We start from the raw sequence: 26074 nt of genomic DNA, 5'->3' as shown, positions 1-26074 counted from the left end.
GGGTAGAGGAGGAGGAATCAGGAGGAGGAAAATTAATTTCATTTTGGGTATCATTGGAGGAGATGAGGAACAGAGAGTGGAGAGAGGGAGGGGTTGGGGATGGGTGGGGTCCAGATGGAGACAATGGATGGATGGATGGGCAGGTGGAGAGGACAAGGAGTGGGGAGTGGGATGTGGAGTTAGTCTAAACTTTTGAATGCAATGACTGAAATGTGATGGGACCCAAAAACAGGGCCTGTATATTCAAACATAATACTTGACAGCTGACCAGCCAGAAAACAACACTGAACATACTCACCCGTCCACCTACACTTGTATTACTATACTTGTGGGGACACGACATGTCAATATGAAGCAGCTGGGTCTTAAAACTTAAACCAACTTAAATGCCTTGAGCCTTCATTCTTTCTAATGGCCAGCAGGGGACCCTACTTCTTGCTTGATTTATTTACTCAATAAACAATTTCCTGATGTGTTTATTGTCTCAATCACTAGTTTCAAGTCTACTTCAATACAGCATGATATTTGATTTTGTAAATCATGGTCCTATTTATTGCAAAATAGACGATAAAGCAGAATATGAATAGGAAATAGAATAGGAGTACAGGCACGGCTGTTGCTATTTTTTGTGTCTTCCCTGCATGAAAGATAACTGTGACTTTTTTGTATTTTTCAGCATTTGTCTGTACTAAAAGACACCTTTAAGGAGTTGGATGTTTTGTTTTGTACCATTTTTTTCACTAGCCAAAATTAGCATAAACATTAGCATTATTAGCAGCTCCACCCTCTCATCCAAATATGGTCATTTCTGGCTCCAAAAATCCAAGATGGCAACGGTCAAAATGCCAAACTCAAGGCTTTAAAACGGGAGTCCACAAACCAATAGGTGACATCACAGTAGCTGCATCCATCATGTTTTTACAGTCTATGGTCAATACATTTCTCAAATCTCATATTGCTCTCCGTAAACTATATCATTATAATCAATATAACAAAGTTTTAAATACTGATATCAATATATCTATTTATAGTATGGGCTTTAAGAATACTTGTTTCTGATTGGTGGGCAGATGCCCTTTAAAGAAATAGTTTAGTGTTTTGGGAAATATGCATCTTAGCTTTCCTACCTAGGTGAACCTCAGAGATGCCAGTAGTCAACGTTGGTTGCCTTTGGACAGAGCCAAGCTAACTGTTTTCCGCTTTTTCCAGTCTTTACGCAATGCTAAGCTAATCAGATGCTGGTTATAGCTTCATATTTACTGTACAAACAAGAGAACAGTATTATTCTTGTCTAATCTTAAGTAAGAAAGGGAATAAGCATATTTCCCATAATGTTGAACTATTTCTTGAAGAATACACCTCAGACATAGATCTGGTGAACCATTTATGAATATAACTGTGGTCAGGGACTAACGTCTATCATATTATTAGTGGACGACTTGCCTATACAAACTGTTTTATACTGTAAATCTACATTTCAAGTTGTAAGTGGTAAATATGTTAGACGTAAATGTCCAAAAAGCAAAACCTTTCATCTCTAGATGTCCTATTTTAAAGTCTGTCCTCACAATTACAGTAATACAAGTATGCATACACAAGCACATTAGCTTTTGTAAACACAAATACACAAACCTGTGTGTGCAAACAGACATCAATACACACACAGTGACTTACAGTTCTAGACGAACACCATACACATGTCAATAGGGTTAGCGATACAGACCTGACTTAAGCACAGGGTTTCCAGAGAGCAGCACTTTGAGAGAAAGAGAGTTGCTCAGTCCCGTAGCATAGCAAAGCAACAACCACAATACACACACACACACACAACTAAGAGCATACGCACACAAAAGCTAAGCTTATGCAATCTTACACACAGCACCCCGACAAGAGGAAATAATGGAAAGGAAAAAAGGAAAAGCAGGAGACAAGAACGCAGTCGGAAAGAAGAGGTGACCAAAAAGGAGACACTGAGCGAGGAAACACAGAGAGGAAAGGAAGGAATAGAATAGAATAGAATCCTTTATTGTCCCCTAGGGGCCACAAAAAGTTGTAGTAGCATCCACAAAATATAGGACAGACATCATACAAAGGTGACGAGAGAAGAAGAAGAACAATATACAATATCCACAGTGTTCGGTAGTAGGAGGGAAAATATACAAGATTACAGTACAGCGGAGGGAGGTGTGTGTGTGTGTGTATGTGTGTGTGTGTGTGTGTGTATGTGTGTGTGTGTGTGCGAGTGTGTGTGTGCATGTGTGTGTGTGTGTGTGCGTGCAATGGAGGGGCCGGGGCAGGAGATGAATGGAAGGGTGGGGGGGTTTCTAAATTACAGGGTCTGTACAACAAAGAGTCCTGTGACAAGAAGGGAGGAGAGGAGGAGGAGGAGGGAGAAGGCTCTACCTCTGTTGGCGTTGTCAATTGCTGCAAGAGAGGGGAACAAAAAAATGGAAAAAAATATTCAGGTTGCAGTTTTTGAAGCTGGTAAAAGAACTCTAAAATCAATTTCTTAAACTGTAGAAATCAACCATTACTCCAACGTAAGAAGATCAATTCCAATTTTAAAAAATCTGAGTCGAACCTTTTCATTACAAATAACATTGCTGTATCATAACCAATCATCAAAAGCACATGCTGAAGAAAACTGGAGATAAGATGATGAAAGGATGGGAGAAAGTAGAATCATTGCTGCTGTTATCTCCTGACACAAACCTTTTATGAGAGCTACTTGGAAGGCCTTGCTATCTTTTCCATGCTCGTTGGAGACCTCGCAGGTCACTCCGTTCTTCATGACCTCGGCCGTGGCTTGTAGAGTCACGGTGCTCACTACCTTGATACCTTCCACTGATACCGACTGGCAGAAGGGAAGAGAGATGAAGTGAGTCTATATTTTGAATAATAACATGCAGTTATATTCCATAAGTCATGCCATGACTTTCAATTATACACCTCAATCAGCTTAAAACATGATCAGGTGCACGGGTTAAAATATCTCCCTTCTTTGATCTTGCATGCATCACGATTCGCTTCTGTAATGACCCAATTTTTAAAGGCATCACTAAAGTCTTATCTAGTCTTATCAACTTTATGTAATATTTCAATTACGAAGCTTCATTTCCCCTTTAAAAAAGTTTCTTTAAAGTTGCTTCATGTGGGATTTTCTTTTCAACTACATCACATCAATATGAAGTATTAGAATAAAACATTACATTCCATAGCCCCACAAGCACACACTTTTGAAGTTTGACCACCATTCTACCAAGGAGAAGATCTTAAGACGTTATGAAAAAGCATGCCTCAAACTTCACATATCGACTCAAATGAAAACGCTAATAGCAATAGTTCTGTTTCTTTGGAATACATATTCTACTGTGGGATGTAATTGTCTGATTCATTCTTTTTTTAATCAACACAATACATGGCTATATTTTCACATTTGTACCTCTTTTCCTGAGGGCTTCCAGGTAAACTGAGGGGCAGGAAAGCCGTAGGCTGAGCACTTTAATGTCACCATGTCTCCTTCCTTCCCCACCATTCCAACAACCGGAGCCTCGATCATCGGCTTTCCTAGAGAGGGAATGGGAAAGCAAGTGAGAAAGGTGAACTCTTCTTATAAACAGTGTGTAAAAATATTCCTAAAACTCAAACAATAGCCAGCTCATAACAAAACAAACTATTGTTGTCACCCTGCAGTGGTGTTGGTGTGGGTGAAAAAAAAAATTACATGCTCTCAATAGATTATACAAAGGCTCATATACTGACCAGCTAAACCAGACCAGTCTAAAAGTTACTGTCAGAGGAAGAGGTTGTGTGAGTTTCGGAGAGACTGTATGTGTGCAGATGGATGATATAGATACAGGTAGTCAGTACATGCAGCCCTGTTAATGCATATTACTATGTATTTATGTAAATGAGCGAGTTACCTTTGACGGTGAGGTTGACACTAGCCTCGGCTGTCAGTCCTGGCACAGATGGCACGTCTCCAATACACATGTACTCCCCAGCGTTATCATAGGAAACGTTCCCTATCGACAGAACGCCATCCTGAGAGAGTACCTCGGAGCCCTGGAGGAACACAAACACACAGAAATGAAAACAACTGGACTCAAATATCAGCCTATCGGTTTTTTTATTCCTTCTTTTTATTTTCTGTGTGTGAATGTGAGCGTGGAATAGCACTGTGAGTGTCTAGTTTTAAGGCATGCTGTTATGCTGGGAAAGCAAGAGAAGAACCTTCACACACACACTGTTCCAAAGCACAGTGATAACAGATCAAAGTCAGTCCTCCACAATGAAGCTGTCTCTTGCAATTCTTCTCAGCCTCTTCTCATAGCAATCCTTCTCTCTAAGATCAAACACTTTTTCTACCCAGAAAACCAGCAGTTGGTGAGTTTCTATCACACCCACGAGACACAACAATAGATACACAAGCTCGACAACAGGCCTGATATCGGAGAAACACTTGTGCACATAACAAGTGGAAGGACAAGGCTGAATACCAAAACACCAAAAACAAAAAATAGCACCACACTGATTTGTGGTTTTACAGTATCAGAGTGTGCTGAAGTGCTTCAAATAGACTACAAGAGTAAGCAAATCTTCTTTCTTTCTTTGGTATGTTTACTATGGAAAACAAAGTCAGAATATGATGTGATGTACGTTGTATGCAACAGAAAAGAGACACCAGTAGTAGTGCTTCTCATAGTCATTATGTATTACCTTCAGTCTGCTACACACAATTTCCAAATTATTTTAAGCATCCATTCCTCTCAGCTGTTGCCATTCTAGCATGTTAACATCTTAACACACACAGTTTTAAAAGTTCAACTGAAAATGAAATATAAGTGAAAATATACAGTATGAAACATACACTGTATTTGACTGTCTCCCACACAGGTGGATGTCTAACTGAAAAAGTATAAGGATTAACAGTCATATGCTTAATTATCAAACAAGTCATTAGAGACACAAAACATGTCTTGAGTTGTTTTTTTTCTCATTCACAAACTGGAAGCAGTCTCTGCTCTCCAGTTGCTGCCATTGGAAACAACACAATGCAGCCAGTGTAGCAGAGCCACAACTGTCTGTAAAGGGAGCAGACCCAAAGACTCCAGTGTTGTATGGCAGCTGTAAACTAAACAAGTTCTGTATCACATTATCAAAAATGTTGTCTTAAAAAACATTTCAAGTTAAAAACTGTTTTCTTGGGAAAAAACTGCATCAAAGCTCAACCAGAATCACAAAGTATCCAAATATGGAGCTCTAGACAAGACTGAATACTTGAAAGTAAAGTTCAACATTTCCCAGCCAACGCTGTTAATACATAAGAATGACAGGTTTGCAGTTTACAAACTGTTATCTGGGAATGCTCTGAAAGAATTCTGTGGACAGATGAGTAAAAGATTTAAGTTCTTAGAAAGAAATCCCTTTTCCATTAACATGCAAGGAGAAGGGAAGACAAGTTGAAAGAGTGATGGAGCACACCTTTTTCCATTGAACTGTATGCGGAGCAGACGCCTTGGTCTTACACTGCCACTCAACCTTGTCTCCAAGCATGACAACTTGAGGTTCGACTGGAGTCACGCTCAATGGATCCATGTCTGACAGAGAGAGGCAAAGAAGAGAAGGCAATTCAGAGGTGAGGACGACAAATGAAACCTAAAGAACTTCTACTTAAAATCACTTAAACAACCATGTAATAAGGCTCTTAAGACAGCAGTACTAAGCAGAATATTTAATTTTTTTCTAAGTGCAAAGATAATGCACTTACTCTGAAGTTAAGCCCATTTTGAAGCCCGAGTTAAGCTTACGCCATGCTTTTTCTAGGCTATCTCCCCTTAATGTGTGTGATAAGATCAAATTAGGGAGTGTGGTTGGGATAACGTTAAAGTAACAGATGAACTGTGAAAAATTGAATTGGGTATCTCTGGGCTAAAAGGATTCCATTAAAGCTCATTCCTTTCTGACCCTTTTAATTCTATGATTTACTGATGAAAAGAATGGCTTACTGCAAGGGAGAATCTACACAAACAGAAGATAAATTGTTCCTGTGAGTGTGTCTTTGGCTTACTCACAGTTGACAGTGAGGGTGATGTCTCCCTTCAGTTCAGCCTCCATGTTATCGAAATCTATGGCACTGCATGTGTACAGACCAGCGTCTGTGCGCTTGACAGATTTCAGCATCACGACACCATTCTGACCAACGATGACTTCTCCCTGGTGGTGTAAGAAGAGGCACATTGTCAGAGAAACAGGATCAGGGGTCATTTATTTTTTAAAGAAGTGGGGTACATAAAGTAACAGCAGAAAAACAACAAGAATTCTCTCTCAAACAAACATGCACACAAAAATCACACGCACATTTTTAGTGAAGTCAAAATCAGGTTGAGGGTTTCCATCAGTCTCACACTTCATAGTGACAGTATCGCCTTCTTTGACTGCATTATTGTTGAGTAGGTGGAATGTGGCGGTCTCTGAAGGATCTAGATGGACAAGAACAGACATGGAACAGGTGAAAATTCCTTCTTTTGGATACATTTACACTGTCACACTGTATATCATTGCAGTGCATTCCAGAGAGGATGTTTTACTTTCCCAGAGCCTCCTCTTTCCGTTCTTCATTATATCTCTTTAGCTGAAAATTACATTATACAGTGGTTGGTTTCAAAATGGGTCCAGTGGGTGAAAACAATCAGCAGATTAATCAACAATGGACCCTACAAGCCCTACTTTAAATAATATATCAGGTTATACAACTGGTATATGTGTTTTATATTATATGATATATTTATAACTCATTGAGCAGTAAAGTAAAAAAAGCAGAGAAACTAACACACAACGGCATACATTTATTTTCTAGTCTTCTAAAGTAAAGCTGCACTCTATAAAGTCATTATTTTTTCACAATCTTTCCCTTTTTTTTCTTTAATCCTACATTTGCCTGGTTTTGATCACCTTCATTTTGTGTAGCAGGAGGGCAGCACACAAGTTGTTAGCTTGCAGAGCTAAATAGATCACAAATTCCAATCGCTGCCATTTTAACACAGTACTGAAAAAACATCTGATTAAAATGATTCATTAAAATAATATTATTTGTTCAAATACACTAATTTGCCACCCTCTTGCAATTCCTCCATATCATGTAAAGGGAACTAAAGGACAACTGGTGGAAGACCACCTGCACTGTGCTCCCTTCCCTCCTCTCCACTCACAGTTGAGGTTGATGTTGATGCTGTTGGACTTCTTCTGTTTGATCTGGTCTCCTGGCATGCTGTACTCAACGGTGCACTGAAACAGAGAGTCCTTGTCCGCCTTTGTGGGCTGCATGTACAGGGTGCTCTTGATAGTGAAAAGACCCGAGGCCTCCTTCACCACTGAGGGAATCATGTAGGTCTCTGACAGAGAAGAGAGATGGAGGAAAGATAGACATTTGTTAAGCTGAGTGCATTTGATTGATTTACTAACTGAGTGAATGATCAATGAATGGAATGACTGCAGAGAAGGTGCAGATTATCCTCTGCTCTATATGGTATCAAAAACATTTTTTATCATTACATTATTTAAACTTTCTCTTTATTCTAGCAAAAAGAGGACACATACTCTCGTGCCTGTCCTTGACCTCAGGAAGGGGCTGGTCATCTTTGAACCAGATGATTCTAGGCTGGGGATGTCCATTCATCGTCACACAGGTGCCGATCTGATACACGTGCACAAAAACAAACATAAACACAGGAAGAAGTGTTGGAAAATATGTGTCTTTAAGATAAGGAAAAGTGCACTCACATGCAGGATATACACACACACGTAGAAAACTGCACACACAAACACACCCATACACACCTCAGAGCTGGTGGTCTCTCCCACAGAAATGGCCTGGCTTGACGGCTTTGTGAGTTCTGGCTTCTCCGGAGCAACTGAGACAGAAAAATAGTTGAGGAGGAGGATGCATTATTAAATCATTATGATTCACTGGAAGGAAAACCTTTAACTTTAACCCCGAGACACAAACACACACTAACTCCACTACCATATAAGTCGTTGCACCCACATGTCTGCTGACCTTTTTAATTAAGCTGAGCAGTAAATATCCTGCTTCACATTATTCCAGTGTGGCCTGGTTCACATGAGCTGATAGGGGTCAAGTCACACACAAAAAAAGAAAACCTCCACACTCCGCCTCTCTATGGCTCACACACACAAAAACACGGGTGTGTGTTCCCTCTTGTTTCTCTGCTTTATTCCCCAGTTCCACCTGTTCACATGCAAGGTCATGCTATCACTGCCTGCAGCTGTCGACTGCTTATGAAAATAAACAGTAAATGGGTATTTCTCTTCCCATCTCACTGACAGTTGCTCCACTTAAGTTTTTGGTAGTTTTTGTTATGCTGCTCACAAAGATGCTGTATCATTTTTTAATATGCATTCCCTTTCCACAGACATACAGTTTGAGACATTGTTCAAAGTCATACACCTTCTGAACTCTCCTATACTTCCTATTATGAGATTTAAGACAGCACAAAAATACAGAGAAATGGAGGCAGGGCTGTTTTCATTCTGTTATAGTGTGTTTTTGCTGAGCACACACACTGTTTACTCTCTTCTGTAGGCCTCACTAGAGAGAGGAACCAGGCTATCAATGCCACAGCTGAACCCCCAGGAGACCTCATAACTCAGTCCTATTAAGTTAAGGCAGGGCAGACACGATATAATTCATCCCACAGAGAGTCAAGTGGTCAAATGTGGATGAAGAATAATTGCTGGTTTGTGAGGCAGTTTTTTAACAGCTGTGGGCACTAAGTGCATCTAAAAAGACCATGGTCAAATAGCACTTCATTGAGGCATTGTCAAACACTGTGCTCTTCACAACATCCCAGCCCATTCACAATTAATAGCATATTTTATGAGTTTGCTTTGAACCTCAGTGCCTCAGAGTACATAAATGTTAATGGATGACTTCATATTAAGTAAGAAAGTTCTGTGTTGCTATTCTCCCAACACTAAATTCTCCCTATTTAAGAGTGATTGATCAGTGCAATCCAAAATGAAAATCAATCCTGTTCATTTAAGTGAGCCCACTAAATCCAAAAAGTATGATTAATGTCTGTTGAGGGGTTGCTGTGAGAGGGACAAGGACACACCCGCCTTTACCAGGGTCAGCCCTCGGCACCTTGGTGATAAATCTGGACCGTTATTAAGGCGAGATATATGAGACATGACAGGTGTGATTGAACTATTCATCAATTGTGTCAAGAATGATTAGATTGTGGTTAATTGACCTCTGGGGAACTTATCAAAGGAAACTGGTAACCCTAGCATTGAAAAAAAGCTCCAAAGTCCTGCACATTATTAAAAAAATATTAGCAAAAGTCTGCTCTGTTCTTGAAAGATGAAGACATTTGACACCTCATGATGCTATTTTCATAAAAAGTTTTGCATGGTGTTATGTGCAAAATGCAATCAGCAAAATGCATTACATGCCCTACGTTCAATTAAGCCTCCTCTAAATGAAAGTAGTATGCATGAACACACATGCAGATGTGATTAACACCGTAAACCTTTAGCGGCAGTGACAGTACCAAACTAAGTCATAAATTCCAGACGTCAACAACTGGGAAAGTGAGTGGGGGGGGTGAGAGTGGTGGCTTTAAAAAGGTCATGTTGAGGTCTTATAAAAGGCCAAAGGGCACTGGCTGACTCACGGAAGACTTTGAGCATAGTGGGAGCATCTCCAACCCCAGCGGGCCCAGCAGTGACCTGGCAGTAGAAGACGAGCTCATCAGAAGGTTGAACAGAGGTAATAGTCAAGGTGAAGTCCTCTCCGATGGTAACCCGGCCAGACAGAGGAGTACTCTCGTCACTTTTTCCCTCGCCACCCTCAGAGCGGAAAGCCACACGCTTCCTGGTTTCCTGCTCCTCCTGAATGGGCAGATGGAACAAGGAGGATATGGGAAAGAGGGGCGAGAGAACAATGAGGAATCATCTCAAGACCTCAAATTCCATCTAAAAATAACTGTGATATTTGAATTGGGAAGATTATCAAAATCTGGATAGTACTTACAATGTACCACTCAACAATAGTGTTGCTTGATGATGGTGAGACAGTGTAACTGCAGGGCAGTTTGGCAGTCTCATCTTTTAACACCTCCACTTTAGGAGCCACCTTCATGGTCACTCCCCCGCTGCATACTGTAGAGATAAAAACACACACAAGGTTAGAAAGAAGTATGTAATTAAACACACAACAGGAAGAAATTTAAAAGACTTAATTAGAACATACAACACCTATACCAGTTTGTTTCATGAAAAAACTGCTGAAAATAACAACTCAAAAATGTAATATTGAATGGTTGAAAATGGTAAAGGTAAATATGTACAACTCAAAGTAAGATCTAATGGTCTAATTGACAATACCGCATTATGATGTGAAAGGCTGATGTTACAAAAGTATCACATGGTAGTAATGATGACCCTGGATTTTATAAAGTTAGGTACTGTACATGGCCTCTCGAAGAGGGACAGGAGGAAACGATACAAAGGCAAATAATAAAAACACAGGGACTACAACTTGTCTCTTTGGTATTAGACTGAAAGCCTGTGGGTTTGTTTAATATCCTCAAGGCATCCGATTGTTCAAACACTGCTTTACGAGAACCAGGGACATTCTTGTGGTGTCCATGTGGGACTTTATCAGCACTAGAGCACGCCTTTTCTTGCAATGCCTTGGGCTGTTCGCACTCATCACCCCTCACACACACATCACATTCACAAGCGACAACAAGAGGCCTGGGTTGGTGATTACCCCACGCTTTTAGGCACAGCGCCTCCCTCACTGGAAACACATGCAGAGTACACAGACACACATTCATGCATGCGATGTTCACCCACACAATACTGTAAACAGATACACAAAGCAAAGTTCCAGAAATGACAACTGATACCGGAGTGATGCCAGAAGGTAATCACATGGACCGCACACGCGCACACACACACATACACACCCTTGCTGTAGCCCACCCTTGCTGCAGAATACCACAAATCTTCTTCTTCAAACAGCAAAGAATTATTAGAACAGAAAATATGTGAAATCCCAACATATTAAAGGAATTCTCTATCAAAAATCTATGGGATTGGATGCATATCCTCAGTTTATGTGGACATTTTGATATATTTTGTCATTACTCTGGGTGTCTGTTGGAGTCTTTTGTAGCTTCTTTGATCCAAACAAACTACAACAACAGTTCTTCACAAGGGAGCAAGCTACCAACTTTTCAAAGCTACCTCTTAAGTCTACAGGGGTTTTCCCTTAAAGGTGAATGAACAGCGGTACAATCTGTTAAGGGACACAAAGGGAAGCTGGAAGGTCCTTGTGACCGGCACTGTCAGTGTTCTCCATTCAGTAGAGACATTAGGATGCACACAGTGTCCCAGATCTCAATGGTGGAGTATGCAGCTAGGGCACGGGTCAGACAACCTGAACTGGTTCCTGTGGGGATAGGGAACACCATAGCTCTCTGTATATCTAGCAATAGAGAAACAATGTCACAAGAATTGCATTACATAGATGGAGAGGAAGGATGGAGAACTGGAGGAAAGGATGGAGCTCCATTTCTGCTAATGAAGTCACTGCAGCACATACAGTGTCATAAATCAGATGGCAGTCAGTGGATATCAGTGTGTTGTGAGTGTGTACAAACACATGACAACTGCAAAAAAAATTACAATGTTGTTTTAAGGAGCTGGGGTTAAACTACCTAATATATTTTCCAATCTTTGATGATTAAATCAACATATGGACTGCATATTTCATAGTCTATGCAATTAGGTACGCATGTACAGGCTGACATGAAAGATAGTGCTTGCCAGGCATACTTAGCTGATTATAAGGGAATGGAGCCATATTTACTGTAAGATAAAGTACTTTCATATTAAAACTACAAATAGAAAAATGAGTATACATTGTAAATAATGGATGCATCAGTGAAGCTACAGTAAACAACCACTCAACAACATTCCCCAAAAACCTAAACACCTAATTGGGTATCTTTAAAAGCAAGAAATCTAGACTCAACACGATATTCACATTCTAAAAATACATATTACTAAAAAACAACCCAGCTTTATGTTCTGTATAATAACATAAATGAATGATGTCATCAGTATCTGGACTATTAAATCTATACATAAATTATTTATTTGTTGTGAGAGTGGGGAGGATGGACTTCTGGGAATCATAGCTGTTTGACAGGCTAGTTTTAATAACAGGGCAGAGAAATGCAGACGGGGGAAGATGAAAGAGTGTTTGCTCAAAATGTCTCAAAGATGAGATGAGAGGAGCTGAGGCATGGCCTCCTTGTTATCGCTCCAGTGTGAGGACGAAAAGGCGGGAAGGCAGGAAGGTGAAAATAAGAAGGCAGAGAGCACTTATAGGGTAGATAATAAGGAGAGCTGTCAAAAACACACACTGTGGTCGCTCATTGGTGTGCATTCATGTATGTCAGTGGAAAAAAAGAGTGTGTTTGTGTGAGACATTCAACCAGGCAGGGTCCGATGTTATGATTCACCATGACACATGAAGGTCACGGGGGTCAAAGGTCATTAAAAAATTGACATTAGTTGAAAAGATCTCATGTCTCTGTCGCCCACTGTATTCTTTCACTTCTTCTTAATTTACTTTTTCACTTCCCATTTCTCTATTTTTATCCTTTTTGTTCTTGATACATACTTTCTCTGAATATTTAACAGCTCAGCAGCTCTCAAGCAAACCAACATTAGTTTTACAAACAGATTTTCATGTTTCAAGTTTGTAAGAGGGATGCAGCCCGAAAATCCTTCTCTGTTTCTGCGCCAACACAAACAACAAGCCAGACAAGTAAAAATGTGAGTAAATGAAGCCCTGTGCTTTCAGGCAGCACTCAGGATTTAAGAGTCTTGTTGAGTGGCGCATGGGAAAAATACACACTCTCACACATACCACATAAAATCAAGTGACTTTACTGGCACATGCATAGAGAGCCAGTCTTAACTCGGTTACTCAACTAATTTGATTTTTTGAAAAACACATGTAAACTCAAGGGTAAGCTTTTAAACTCTGTGAGAAATCCAGTGGAGCGAACTGGAGAAGTTACTCCAACTTTACTGGTTAGTGCAACCATGTCAACATCTGAGACTGTGTGTGTGCAAACTTTTGTATGGGTACATATTTATGTAAAGATGCAATGCAAGCTTAGGAACAAAACAGTGAATAAGGGACGAGGCGGCTGGTATCTGCAGCCTTTCATACTTTCTAGTAAATTACTTTATCTATAACTTTAGATTCATATTCTGTAACTTAGTAAAATGAATGAATAACATGGTATCAATGATGTATGAAAAAATCTAGGTAACACCTGAAAATGAAGAAGACAAAATATTGAATAACTAAGCTATTTGCTTTTTATACCAAGGCCTTTAGAGTTTTATATTTAAAAAGCTGATGAAAGTATTTCAAATAAACAATCCTGTATTCATCTGTTGCCTACTAATACTTAGCTGTGCAGTATTGTCACACAATACTGATGACATTCACTTCCAAAAGGCACAGCTGTGAGTTAGTGTGTATCTTATTTTGTGCACATTGTTCAAAAATGTGCCTGACATAATGGAATAAAATAAAAATAGCTGAGCACAGACTTTTAATGCTGATACATTACATTACATATAAGTTCCTCTTTTATCTTTCATAGGATAACAGCAATCTAAATCACAAGAGGATCATCTGAAGATGTCTGGATACTTTACTGTCTGTCTTCTTATCACTTAAATGTTATCTCAAGTGACACACTTGTTTTTCAACTGGAGTTGGTCAGTAACTAAATCCCTATTTGCATGTAAACACAGCTACTGAGAAGCAGTACTGAGAGTCCCTCTCTGTCTGTCATTTTTATTTTTTTGTCTCACTCCCACTCTTTTCTCTCTCACACACACATCTATTAGTGTATTTCACAATATGTTTTTGGTCCAAAGTGATCAATCAAGCTGCTGCTCTGTGTTTCACACACGAGGCAGCTGGACAGACAGAGCAGGGCAATTAAAGCATAATTAGGGAGTCCTCTGTCCAATCTGAGCCTAGAGCAGCACTTGTGTATTTAGAGGCACAAGCTGTTGGCTGTCACTGTGTGTGTGTGTATGTGTGTGTGTGACAGAGAGAAAGAAAAAAGGGGTAAGGGGTGTTGGAGTGGGCGACTAGCTGCATGGGGGTCTCGTTAGCTGACGCAGGCCAGATAATCGGATTTAGTCAAAGAGAGGGAAAGTGTGTGTGTGAGGTGGTGTGTGATGGGGTGTGTGACTGGGTAGAGAGACAGATGGGAACGAGACGGTCAGACTGTGACCTGTACACACTTGCATGCACACACATACACGCACATACACTCTTCCAGTACATCTATAATGCATGTGATATTTATGAGCAAATGAACCAACCCAAAAAGCTATGGTTAAGTAAAGTGTGTGTGTAAAAAAAAAAGAAAAAGAAAAAAAGATCTAAGTCTGCAGTCAAAAGCAGCATGGCAGAGTGGAGGAGACCCAGAGAGTTGTGTCAGTCCCACATCTACTGAAAAGTTAATGTGAAACCATCTTCAATACTCTCTCTGTCTGTCTCTTTTTGCCTTTTCCATCGACTCTTCTCTCTGCCTCTTTTATTTCCCTTTTACTCTCTCTCTCTCTCTCTCTCTCTCTCTCTCTCTTTCTCTCTCTCTCTCTCTCTCTCTCTCTCACACACACACACACACACACACACAAACAAGCGGGTGCCCCCTCATTATGAAAAGAACCAGCTGGATCCTCTCTCCTGTCCTCCTTTCCTCTCTTATTCTCCCCTCACCTACTGTCGTATTCTGGACATCAAACCAGGAGCCTCTTTCTCTCTCCGATTCTCCTCTTTTTATCCCCCATTCTCAAAGAGCATTCTTTAATACCCAGTGCACAAACTCGCTCATGTGTCTTTTCTGCGCATGTGTGTGTTTGAAAGAAAAAAGAAAAAAAAAAACAGGAGACAGAATTAGAATGAAAGATAGGAAAGGGGAGAGTGAAGGAAGGGAATAAAAAGTCAACATACGTGTGTAAACCCAGCCTCACCTACATAAGTGTCACACATGTTCGTCACCTAAAGCTTCTTTATGAAGCCACCATGAACTTCCTTTTACTGATAGTGCTTGCCTGTCTCCACACTAACCCAAACAGTGCTTGGCTGTGGAGTGATGGATATTCTCAGTGACGCAGCTTTATTTAAATCTACTGTATACACCTGGATGGTGGTGCTAGGGGTTGCAGGGGAAGTGTGTTAGATTTCAGTCAGCATGTATCACAGAGACAGAGCATAAAGATCTGTACCAGTGCCAACACTGTGACGAGGAGTGTACGGCAGACTGGGATCTATGTGGTGAGTATGAAGCTGAAAAGGACAAGAGGAATGCAACGTGGTACCTGATGGATGAGGAATGTCAGTGTACATGTGTTTGTGCATGTGTGTGTGTGTTCATGTGTGTGGTCCAAAACATCCTTGGCCACTAACAGGATTAGTGTGCTTGGCTGTTGGCAAAGCAAACAGCCTCCTGCTGCAGAAGACACAGTGTCAATGTCACGAGGACTGAGTCACCTACAGCACGAGGTCATTAAAAAAACATGTCACAATAACTTGAACTTTTTTATTCATCACTTTCCACTGATCAGCACCTTTGCCAATATATTTAGAATTACTTCTCAGTCTTCTTAAAGCTGCATCTCTACATCTCATGCTAAATGTATACATATTTGTTAAGAATTAATGGTGTAGCTACCAAGGATAGGCCTACTACACATCAGGTTTACAGTGTCTACAGATAAACCATGTGGAGACAACAAAAATTGTGATTGGTCAGCCTGGGTTACTTGTGTTTACTCCTGCAACTTTATAATCCCATCAGAGATTGTTGACAGTAAAGACAACAGCAAGCAAGATTTAAAAAACTTTTTTTTTTTAAACTAGACATATTTTGTGATCCATCTTCTTTACAGAATCTTCTGTTTGCCATGGTTCTTGCCCCCTATCACAAAGCAGATGAAATAGTGTAAGTGCAGTTATGACTCACAAAATGTGGTGACGGCTACTATCACCAGTGACTGACTCATAGGAGTGATTATCACCATCATGAGCCAGAGGGTCTAAGATAAGATAAGATAAAACTTTTATTGATCCCACAGTGGAGAAAATTCATTGCTACAGCAGCTCAAAAAGATAGTGATATGAGAAAAAAACTAATATATAGGCTACAACAATAAAATTTAAATCTAAAAAAGGGACATTAAAGTGCAATTATAACATATACAACAATAAAATCAAAAACTAAAAAGGCCCTATAGTGCAATTATAGTGCAGCATTGTACAGTCTGACTGCAGTTGGAATGAAGGACCTGCAGAAGCGCTCCTTCTTTCACTTGGGGTGTATTAATCTGTCGCTGAAGGAGCTGCTTAAGGCCCTCACAGTCTGATGCAGAGGGTGGGAGGTGTTGGCAGCAGGGTGTGGCATTGTGCCCTCAGTTCCCTCTCACTTATAATGGCATGTTAATGTTGCAGACTGGATCCGACTCAAACCTTTCACATTCGTTAAGCTCTCATATTAGTGTGTCTGCCCAGCTATATGGGAAGACTTTGCACTACTCAGGAAATTCAGTTTGCTCAGTGAGTTTCAGAGAGTTGCCAGACAAACTCAATCCATCTCAACAATTTACCCAAGAGGACTAGCTATGAGGAACAAAACTAAACAGGAAAAAATCCCTCTTCATTAAGTGCTTACAGTAAAGAGGATGGTGTTTGCTTTGTTAATGTTGTTAAAATGACTGTATGTTGTTCAAATTTGCGAATATTGCAGTGCAATTCTGTTACAGCACGAGAAAAAGTGAAAAAAAATCCTTTACATTGTTTGAATAGCTGACAGTTTGAGTTGACTAGTGGGCTGAGGTTATACATATACTGTGTGATATATGTGTATGTGCCAGTGCATCTGTGTGTGTGTGTGTGTGTATGTGCGGTGGGGGGCAGGCTGGGTCATACTGCCAATGTCAGGGTGGGTCCATGTAAGGCCTGAAGTCCATCAACGCCTGACTGATGAGACAAGAACAGGTGCAGCACAGGACCAGCAGCTGCTGCAAAACACACACGCTCACTAACAATGAATGCCACATAGAGAGGGTGTGAAAGACAGGCCAAGTGAGACACTACAGAGAGAGTGACGGACAAGGAGAGACAGGAAGTTTCCCAATTGGCAAGAACATGCAGAACTACACAGTTTGTAGAAGTAAAACTATTTGGCAACCAGGGAGACAAAAAATAAATACATATACATGCTATGAAAACCAGACAGAAATAGAAACAGTACACACGTCCTGTCTGTCTCCCTGGATACGTCTAATGGTGCGTGTCTCTATATACAACTATAGCGCCATGCATAGTAGACTTGTCTTGTGTCATTGGTGTCATGCCAAGTGTTGACCTTTGAGGTGGAAGTACTGACTTGTATCTGATTAGACTCATGCTATCCTTTACTGTATTCAATGGTCTGGAAGACAGAGAGAAATGGTCAGAGAGGAGGAGGTGAGAAGAAAAGAAAATATGGAGAATTTGGAAAAGAAAGGCAATAAAAGAAAAGGACAGTGAGATATTATATGCAAAAAATAGCCCTAATAACTTTTATCAACTTGCAATTGATTTCCTAACTTCCTTTAATACTAAAACATAACAATGTCCCTAATCCTGCAAAGGCCATGAAATAAATCCCTCTACCTACACTCCATTCTCACATCATTCACCACTCCAAACATGGCTGGCAGTCACACAGAAAGTCTGATCCTGTACAGTACATATGGTGCTTGTGTGCACAGATAATAATACATCAGCTATGAGAAATTTCAATCTTACGATCTTTTTTCCCCAGTAACGCGTGAACAGCATCCCTCGAAAAAAACAATTACAGCAATCAGGGAATCAGCGTCAGTGTCATAAATGTCTGCTGACCGTTCACAAGCTAGCCAAAAGCTACAGCAATAACTCCAAGTCGATAGTGGGGGTTTATTGTGCTTCAAAGATGGTATTTGGGCCTTTAATTGAAGTCAAACGCAATAAAATCTTTTGACGCTTGGTGCCTTGTGGTTTTTAACAGATTTGCTGTGTGTTTTATGAGGGTTACATGTGATATCTGTTTGAGTTAGGCAGGCGGGGGTCTTGATTAAAGGTGAGATAGACTGATCCCGGATGTGCAGATACCACATGCTGAGCCTTTGTACTACAATTACAGGATAAAGATGGGCCTGTCTGTCTTTCTGTCTGGGCTTGTACTGAGGTACCACCTGAGTTGAAGTAAAATCTACACCTGGAACCCTGTGGCAACACACACATATACACACACACACACACACACACACACACACACATTCAGGTTGCAGCTGGTTATAGAGGTCGTCTGAGTATAGCAGAGGAGAATATGTTTAACCACTTTGTTTATTTCTCGGCACTAAAAACCACCTACCAGCTACTGGGTGCCTGTTATGGAGAGAAGAGAGGAGATGGAGGTATAGGAGTGACTGTAAGACTGCCAAGGGAAAAAACTGTTATTAAATGTTGGATAAGAATCATGTAGCCTTTATTGTCATCAGTCATCTAAAGTTTTTGTATTAGTTGAATTTGTCTTCTCTGTCAGGCTGCAGTGTTTTTTGTTCTTTTTATGGTTTTTCTATCAACCTTCTTCTATTTGTTCTTTGTGTTACATACAGTATCTAAAGCATGACTTGACTAAAGTTGATTTGATTAGCACTTAAAACAGATTTACCTTCATTTGGATTCATAAGCTGTGCTTAATTTAAAATAGGGAAGGAGAGGCAGAGGACAGAGTCAGAGGAAAGAGACAAGAACATTAGTTTAGATGAGATTTGATGTTCTCAGGGACTTGACGTTGACGTAATGCAGCTGAGTCAAACATAAGGCTATTAGCAATTAGTCTGGGTACGCATCTGTCTTCTCTACAGCTATAAACCCAACAATATTAGCATCTGTGTATCCTACAATAAAGTGCAGAACCCCAAGTCATAGCAGTTCAATGACTCGGCAAATGATGGGTGTCTGTCAAGCTGCGTGTGTGCGTTTCTTTGTATATGACAGTGTGTGTTGTGCAAGACAGAGTGGAGGGCAGAGAGGTAACATCACAGTGTGTGCAGTAGCGACAGATAAATCACAGCTTTATGGGTGTGGGTGTGTGTGTGTGTTGTGTCATCTCACGGCAGTTTAGGGGCTCAAGACAAACAGTGTGAAGTGGGCTACAAGGTCGGTCTCTCAAAAACTCTTTTGTTGAGCGGGAGATTCCCCTTCTCCAGTCCTGTTGTCCTGGCAACAGGGTGAGAAGTCAACCCCATTCAAACACGAGAGTTTGGAGCTGCGTGGTCAATGAGTGGTTTGTGTGTGTGAGGGGGGGAGTGTGGGTACTAGAATGAGAGTAGGTGTGTTTGTCCTCTTCCAACATGAACTGGTGAGTCAGGAGAAGAAAATGAGGACAGGAATAGATGGTAGAAGAAGAAAAACAAAAAGAAAAACAGACAAAAAGGCACAAGCAAATCTGAATTCACACTGCTGACATTGCAGTCTTATGCTCCATTCTGAAAAAAATAAAAAATAAAGTGGTTGAAAAATAGACATCTTATAAAGACATTATAAATAGAGCTATGAATACACTAGTCTTGTGACTCTTGTGTTTTAGTGCTGCGCAAGTGCTTCTGCAAAAGTAGCTTTGATATATGGTCTCACTGATAAACCAAAGGATTTAGTGAGTGTCCTTCCCCATTAGAGCTAACTGTGTAAAATTGAACTCATCTCTCACACAGAATATCTGGGCCATTTATAAAGTTAATATCTTTTAGCTGACACAATCTGGTACCATTATATGTGACTCCATTAAAAGTGAGTTAGCATGACAATAGCCAATGTCTTGCTCCTATTAGAGCTCGCATTTAGGTCTTAATACCATGGTGGTGACAAAAAAAAAGAGGAAAAAAAAGGGGCAGAGCAGTGAATGACATGCAAGACTGGATAGAAATATCAAGTAGAATTTCATTACTTTTCAAATCAAAGGGCACAAAACAGAGAGGGCCCACAAATTACCGCACCACGTCTCCTCCTGGCCGCCTTTCATTTTCAGGGGTCTCAATCTAGTGAAAGTGAGAGAGTCTGTATGTCCTGATCGACTGAGAGAAAACCCAATCAGTGGATGTCACTGAAGGGGCAGAGATGAGAAAAGGTGTTAATATTTAATGTTTCGGGGCCCCCTGAATACGGGCCTCTTTTCCTCTTCTCCTTCTTCCTTCCATTCTTTTTGCCTCAGGCACTCCAATTAACACACCCTGTCCTTTTCTTCCCCTTTTCTCCTACTCTTTTTCGCTATTCCCTCCTTCCTTGAAACAAAGCCCCTGGCAAAAAAAAAAAAGATACATTGGGAGAGAGCAGGCAGGAATGGAGGGATAGGCAGAAAAGGGAACAAGTAGGGTTTGACTTAGATAACATTAGGAAGTGCGATGCAAAGTTTGGTCTCGAAGTTCAGAAGGCTAGAGGGTTGAAAAGAGGAGAAAACTAATGCAGGCATGAGCATAAAACTAGAGAAGGGAAAATATGCACAGAAAGCCTCATACATGGAGGAATTAAAATTAGAACAAAGGAGAAGAAGTGAGATGAAGTGAGGGTCCCTTGTGCATCTTTTCCATTCCCCCCTGCCTCTACCTATTTATCAAGGTAAATGACTTGCTTTAATGGGCCAGAATGATATGCAGTGTTTGGCAGAGGCAATCTGCTTGAATATGTTGCCGCTAATGTTGCTGGCATCCATAATGGGGTATCCTAATGAGGTGTATTCATGATGAGAGAGGCTGTAAATATTGTAAATTCCTCTCAGGACCCATAAGGGCAGGGGCTGCCCTGGAAAGATAATGGATGGATGGATAGATTGATGGATGAGAAAGGATTGACAACTGAGGAGCAAATATTCTAAACACTGCTCATGTAAATGATTTTAAATGACTGGCAACATTTTGACAGAAGGCGAGCGATATATCTGAATGAAGTGCTGAATTTTCTTAAAGTGGCACTCCTGGTGATTTAGTAGCCTATTGCATTTCTATAAAGTCCGATGACTCCCAAGGAATAGAGAAGAGAAATTGAATCCAGAGTTTCTGAGATAATCTGACTTCCTAACTTCTTACTAACATCATTTGTTGTTAGACCACATACTTTATTGAAAAGGTAGCATGGTGCCTTTTGGTACAACTGATAATTCACCCATGTTTCTCAATGGATTTTTAAAAAATCCTTGTGGTCCATCACCTGATAGTCTGTGTTAGGGTACCGATGGTGCAAAGAAAGAAAGAGAGAAATAAATAAGTATGTCTACAAGAAAGGATGTCCTCAGGATTCATTGTCCTTCCATTCTGTTTTTATCAAAGGTGAAACTCACATGGCTCCAGGTTGTCTTGGATTAGTGGCAACAATGCAGCACAGAACAGGGCCACTGCTATTACCTCAATGGATATTGTTTAACAGAGGTTATAGTACTTCAGTACAAAGACATGAGTGATCTACTGTAGCATCTGTGATCACTTTGGATATCTGACACGTCAACTTAGACTGGACTCAAAACTTGATTCAAAAAAAGTCTGCTTCGTTCTGATTGTTTTGTATTTTTCAAAATGAAACATTATCGACACCTCTGTCTTTTACAGTCAGGACAGATTGTGAGAGAGAGGAGCGAGCGAGCGAGGAAAAAGGCTGGCTCAGAGTATAAATAAGAGGAAAGACATTAAGACTACGACTAATCTCGCTAAAAGGGTTAGGACAAAGTGCTGCCACCCCTGCCGTCTCTCTCGCTTCCCCTCTCCCTATCCTTGAATCAATTCATTCTGCAAGTCATTTCCTAGCCCACTGTGAGGATAAATAAGCAGAGTAAGGTAGCTCTTATGCCCATTTACTGTAATAAAAACCCCACTGGAGTGTGTCCATTGCATCCAGTGTTTGTGTACGTGTGTGTCCTCAAGAACACAGTAGCTTATAGTGTGTTTGATTAAGATTAAAAAAAAAGAAAAAAGACCCAGACACTTTTGTTCCAGAGGGGAAATAAGATTTGAGATAAGTTGTAAGGTGAAGGCGAGGTGAAAGCAGGCCAACATGTTTTTCTGTGTGTGTCAAATTTCTACCCTGGACCCTACTATCAAATGCACTCTCTCTCTCGCTCTCTCTCAGGTCGTCCTGCCAAGTCATGTATATTTTAATACTGATGAGTCTAGAGATGAATGTCTCAAGTTCCATTTATAGTAGCCTATTTACAGTATTTACACAGTGAAACACACGGACAAACACAACTGCCAGCCCTTCATATCTCAACAGCTCAAACAACTCTGTCACCCCTTTTTTCTCCCAGCAGTCATTGCACGTCGAATTGTAGCACCAAGGTGTTTTGTTGGCCTGGCAAAGGTTCAGGTCTTGCGTGAACAGACTAGACACACACGCTGAGATAAACAATGTGAATGAACAAAGAGGCAATGGATAAATAACACCAAGGTGCTACTGTACTTTGCTTCCTGATCTTGTGCCTCGTGGAGATAAAGTAAATTTAGGAATTCTGGTTTAAACCTGAAACCTGCTTTATCTGCACACATTTCATCTCCTCTATTTGATTTTCCATCCACAGTAAGCTGGAGTTTTTCACACCAAATCTAAGCTTTTAATAACAGGGAAAACACAACTTTTGAAGAAAAAAAAAGGCAGAAGAAGAGATTCAGCGGTCTTCCTGTTGACTTTTTAGCGTGAATGAGTATTTTTACAAAAAGCCCACAATTTATTAGCCTGGATGCTTTATTTCCAAGTGAAATCTGCATTTTTAGGATTAGCCTGCAAAGTGTGGTAGTACTCTGACTTTTCTACTTTTGCTTTTATTTGATGCATTAATTAAAATGGTGCCTTTAGCCTTGGTGGTGTATATTTTTCATGTGTCTTCTTTTGTTGCTCCACTTAATCAAAATCCCTCGTTCTCCATCCCCCCTGTCTGTCTCTCTGATATATGCTCTATCACTGTCTTTCTCCTCCTCTCTCTTGTCTCTCATTCTCTCGCTCTCTGTAGTAGTGCTGAGTAGCACTCTGCCCATCTCATTTGGAGACAGCCCTCCCTTCACTCCTAATGAGCCTTCATTTTGGCAGAAGGGAGAGAAAAGCCAGTGAGAGGAACACCATTTCCACTTCAGCTGACAGCAGTTCCCTCTTGAAGCCCTCTTCTAATATCCACATGGGACCATACAAGAGGGTTGCAATAGGGAGAAAATGGCCGAACAAATGGATATTCACTCTCCCTATTAGTCTCCATTATCTGCAAGCATCATTTCATAACTAGCGACTAACAAGGCCTCTGTGTGTGTGCCCGTGCCCCTGTTGTATGTTCTAATGTGTGCCTTGGTGGAGCCAGGATACACAAATCTGGTGTGGACAGCTCAGAAACCAGAGAGAATTGCCCTTCTTTGTGCCCGAACTGAAATACGAGAGCACTTGCTGAATAAAGGGGGTCTTATAAGGGGGCGAGGGCACTCCTTAGGGGGCCAGTCAGCCGGGCGTGACAAGCCGGTACCGCTGTAATGAGATAACAGGCCACTGGAGTACGCGTTGATTCATTCCTTTCTTTCACTTTCTCCTCATCCCTTATCCCTTTGCTGTTTTCTTATCCATCCATTCCTCAATAATTTTTTTTTTTTTTAAAAAGAGGCCATCGTGTTCAGTAGGCTGGCTAAGCCCGTGTGTGCAGAACAGATAGAGGGATAGAGAGGAAGGGGTAAAAACTGGCAGAGAGATAGGGAGAAAGAGAAAGAAAAGGGCACAAGTGTGGAAACAAAAGCTTGAAAAGGAGTGTGTGTGTGTGTGTGTGTGTGTGTGTGTGTGTGTGTGTGTGTGTGTGTGTGTGTTGCTGTAAACATATTCGAGTGCATGTTAACAGAAGCTTGGAAATCTTGGTTGAATTCAAGCAAGGCCACAGTGGAAAACAAAACTAAACAAAAACAGCACACTTAAGAGACAGAGAAAGAGAGAGAGAGAGAAAGAGAGAGAGCACATGGAGTAATCAAATCACAGAGAGACTGGGTGTATAGAGTACGGGTCACTGTCTCCAGACATGCAGGGTAAAGCCCACCTCCAATCCTCAACCATCACAAAATTACCCCTGCACCTGCCCTCTCACCCTCCTCCCTCTCCTTCTTCCCTCCTCCTTCTTCCCCCCTTTCTATTCCCTCCTGTCTTGGACAAACAAGTCTTATACAGTGTTGACAGTGGCAACACTCAGTGGGAGGTAGAGAGATACGGGAAATCCCAGCTAAAGGTTGAACTCATTCATTGTGTGGTAGGAATATATGACTTCCAGCCTGGCAAACTACCCAGAACAAAAGTGTTTTTTTTTTGCTCTTTCCTTAACCAATGCTAATGAATTGCCACCACTGACTGACCTACATATGTCAGCTAAGCCACAAGGTCTCAACTTATCTTACTCACCTCTTAATACTTCATCAATGATTCATTCGTGAAAAAAAGGGGAAAAAACATGCCTCACTCTTAAATCAATATTTTCTTATCGTATTTGGGATTTATAGTTGCGATAGTGAGGCGGCCAAAGCCATGATTTCATCTGAGCGACATGAGCTGTCTACCCTCCTGTGCTATCAACACTCGCTGTCCCAAAACAGAGTATAAGCTGGAGATTTAGAACGGTCTGTCTAGTCCTGAATCTGTAGCCTCCTGCCTTGCATACCTCACACACAGCAGACTGTTACACACACACACACACACACACAGGAACACACTCACAACTTTTTGATGCCCCACCTCCCACCCATGTTCCTTCTCCCCTACCTCCCACCCCCATCTATTTTCTGTCTTTTTGCCTATTATGGCGGATTAACTTATAATGCTTGGATGAACTTCAGTAAGTGGGGGGTACGAAGTCACACATCAATACACACACAATCGCTGGCTGGCTGGCAGATATGGTCACAAGCCCACTGGCACAGACACACGGAGCCTTCTGGAGCACAACGAGACACATGCGGACACCCGTATGAGCACACATACATGCACACACACACACACACAAACACACGTTCACATACAGGAACCAGACTCCCATGCTGAAACTGAGTGAAAGGTGCAGAATCCAAACCAAAGCCCCTATTAATCCGCCGGATCCCTCAGAGATAGAATAATTCAGAGTTAATTATTCTCCTGCATTCCTCTCTTTCTTCTTCTTGATTCCTAAATCCACCATACTCCCTCAGTCCCACGCATGCAATAGATTGTCTACCATTACCTACTGTAGTAAGGCTGGGTATCGATCAAAATTGTTCAATATTAATTTTCAGCTCCTTGGTATTTTTACACCCTCAAAGCAGTTTAATTTGTGGTAAAGCGAGCAAGAGCGTGAATGAAGACAAGGAGTGGTGGTAGCAAGAAAGCCAGTGAATAAGACCAGTGAAACTTGATTTTCCAATTGTTTCATAGTGGTTACCTTATAATAATAATAATAATAATATCGTCGCAATATCGCCATCTTTGATATTTTAATGCATCTTCAACTTGTTTGCAGTTCATGTGTGTTGGTCCAACTTCCTGTTACTGATGAAGCTGCTGCTGTCTCTACCATTGCTGTTTATGTTGAGAAGCTACATTTGTTTGAGACAGCTCCTGCTAGGTATCCAAATTTGGTCAAGGGATTTTTCAATACTATTTTAGCAATTTGGTTGATGTTGTAAGCATAATTTTTGCTACTAAACCTTCTACTGTAGATCTCTCTTTGTCTGCTCTTGCACATTTTTATTAGTTTTTTCCCCCCACTGCTCCTTTCTTTCCTTTTCCATGGCAGTCTCTTCTACACTATGTCTTGACAGAGTTAAATGAGAGGTAAATATGGTTATGAGCCCCTCTCTCTCTCAATTTTTCTCTCTCTTACACACACACACACACACACACACACACACACACACACACACACGAGCGTACAGGTCT

General features: G+C 40.9%; 1 protein-coding gene across 1 annotated transcript in view; it reads right to left on the bottom strand.

The window, feature by feature from the left end:
* bcam (basal cell adhesion molecule (Lutheran blood group)) overlaps positions 1 to 26074 on the bottom strand; it is a 47577-nt gene that overhangs the window by 3791 nt on the left and 17712 nt on the right. Inside the window, exons 2-13 of the mRNA XM_053327277.1 lie at positions 10058 to 10185; positions 9699 to 9915; positions 7840 to 7913; positions 7600 to 7696; positions 7212 to 7394; positions 6361 to 6482; positions 6075 to 6216; positions 5485 to 5600; positions 3924 to 4065; positions 3443 to 3567; positions 2713 to 2854; positions 2404 to 2424 (exon numbers count right to left, since the gene is read on the bottom strand). Of these exons, the coding sequence (XP_053183252.1) occupies positions 2404 to 2424; positions 2713 to 2854; positions 3443 to 3567; positions 3924 to 4065; positions 5485 to 5600; positions 6075 to 6216; positions 6361 to 6482; positions 7212 to 7394; positions 7600 to 7696; positions 7840 to 7913; positions 9699 to 9915; positions 10058 to 10185 (1509 nt within the window). The remainder of the gene's footprint in view (positions 1 to 2403; positions 2425 to 2712; positions 2855 to 3442; positions 3568 to 3923; positions 4066 to 5484; positions 5601 to 6074; positions 6217 to 6360; positions 6483 to 7211; positions 7395 to 7599; positions 7697 to 7839; positions 7914 to 9698; positions 9916 to 10057; positions 10186 to 26074) is intronic.

The sequence above is a fragment of the Scomber japonicus genome, chromosome 10 (assembly GCF_027409825.1).
Source record: "Scomber japonicus isolate fScoJap1 chromosome 10, fScoJap1.pri, whole genome shotgun sequence".
NCBI lineage: Eukaryota > Metazoa > Chordata > Actinopteri > Scombriformes > Scombridae > Scomber > Scomber japonicus.
This window is presented reverse-complemented; position numbering and strand designations above follow the sequence as displayed.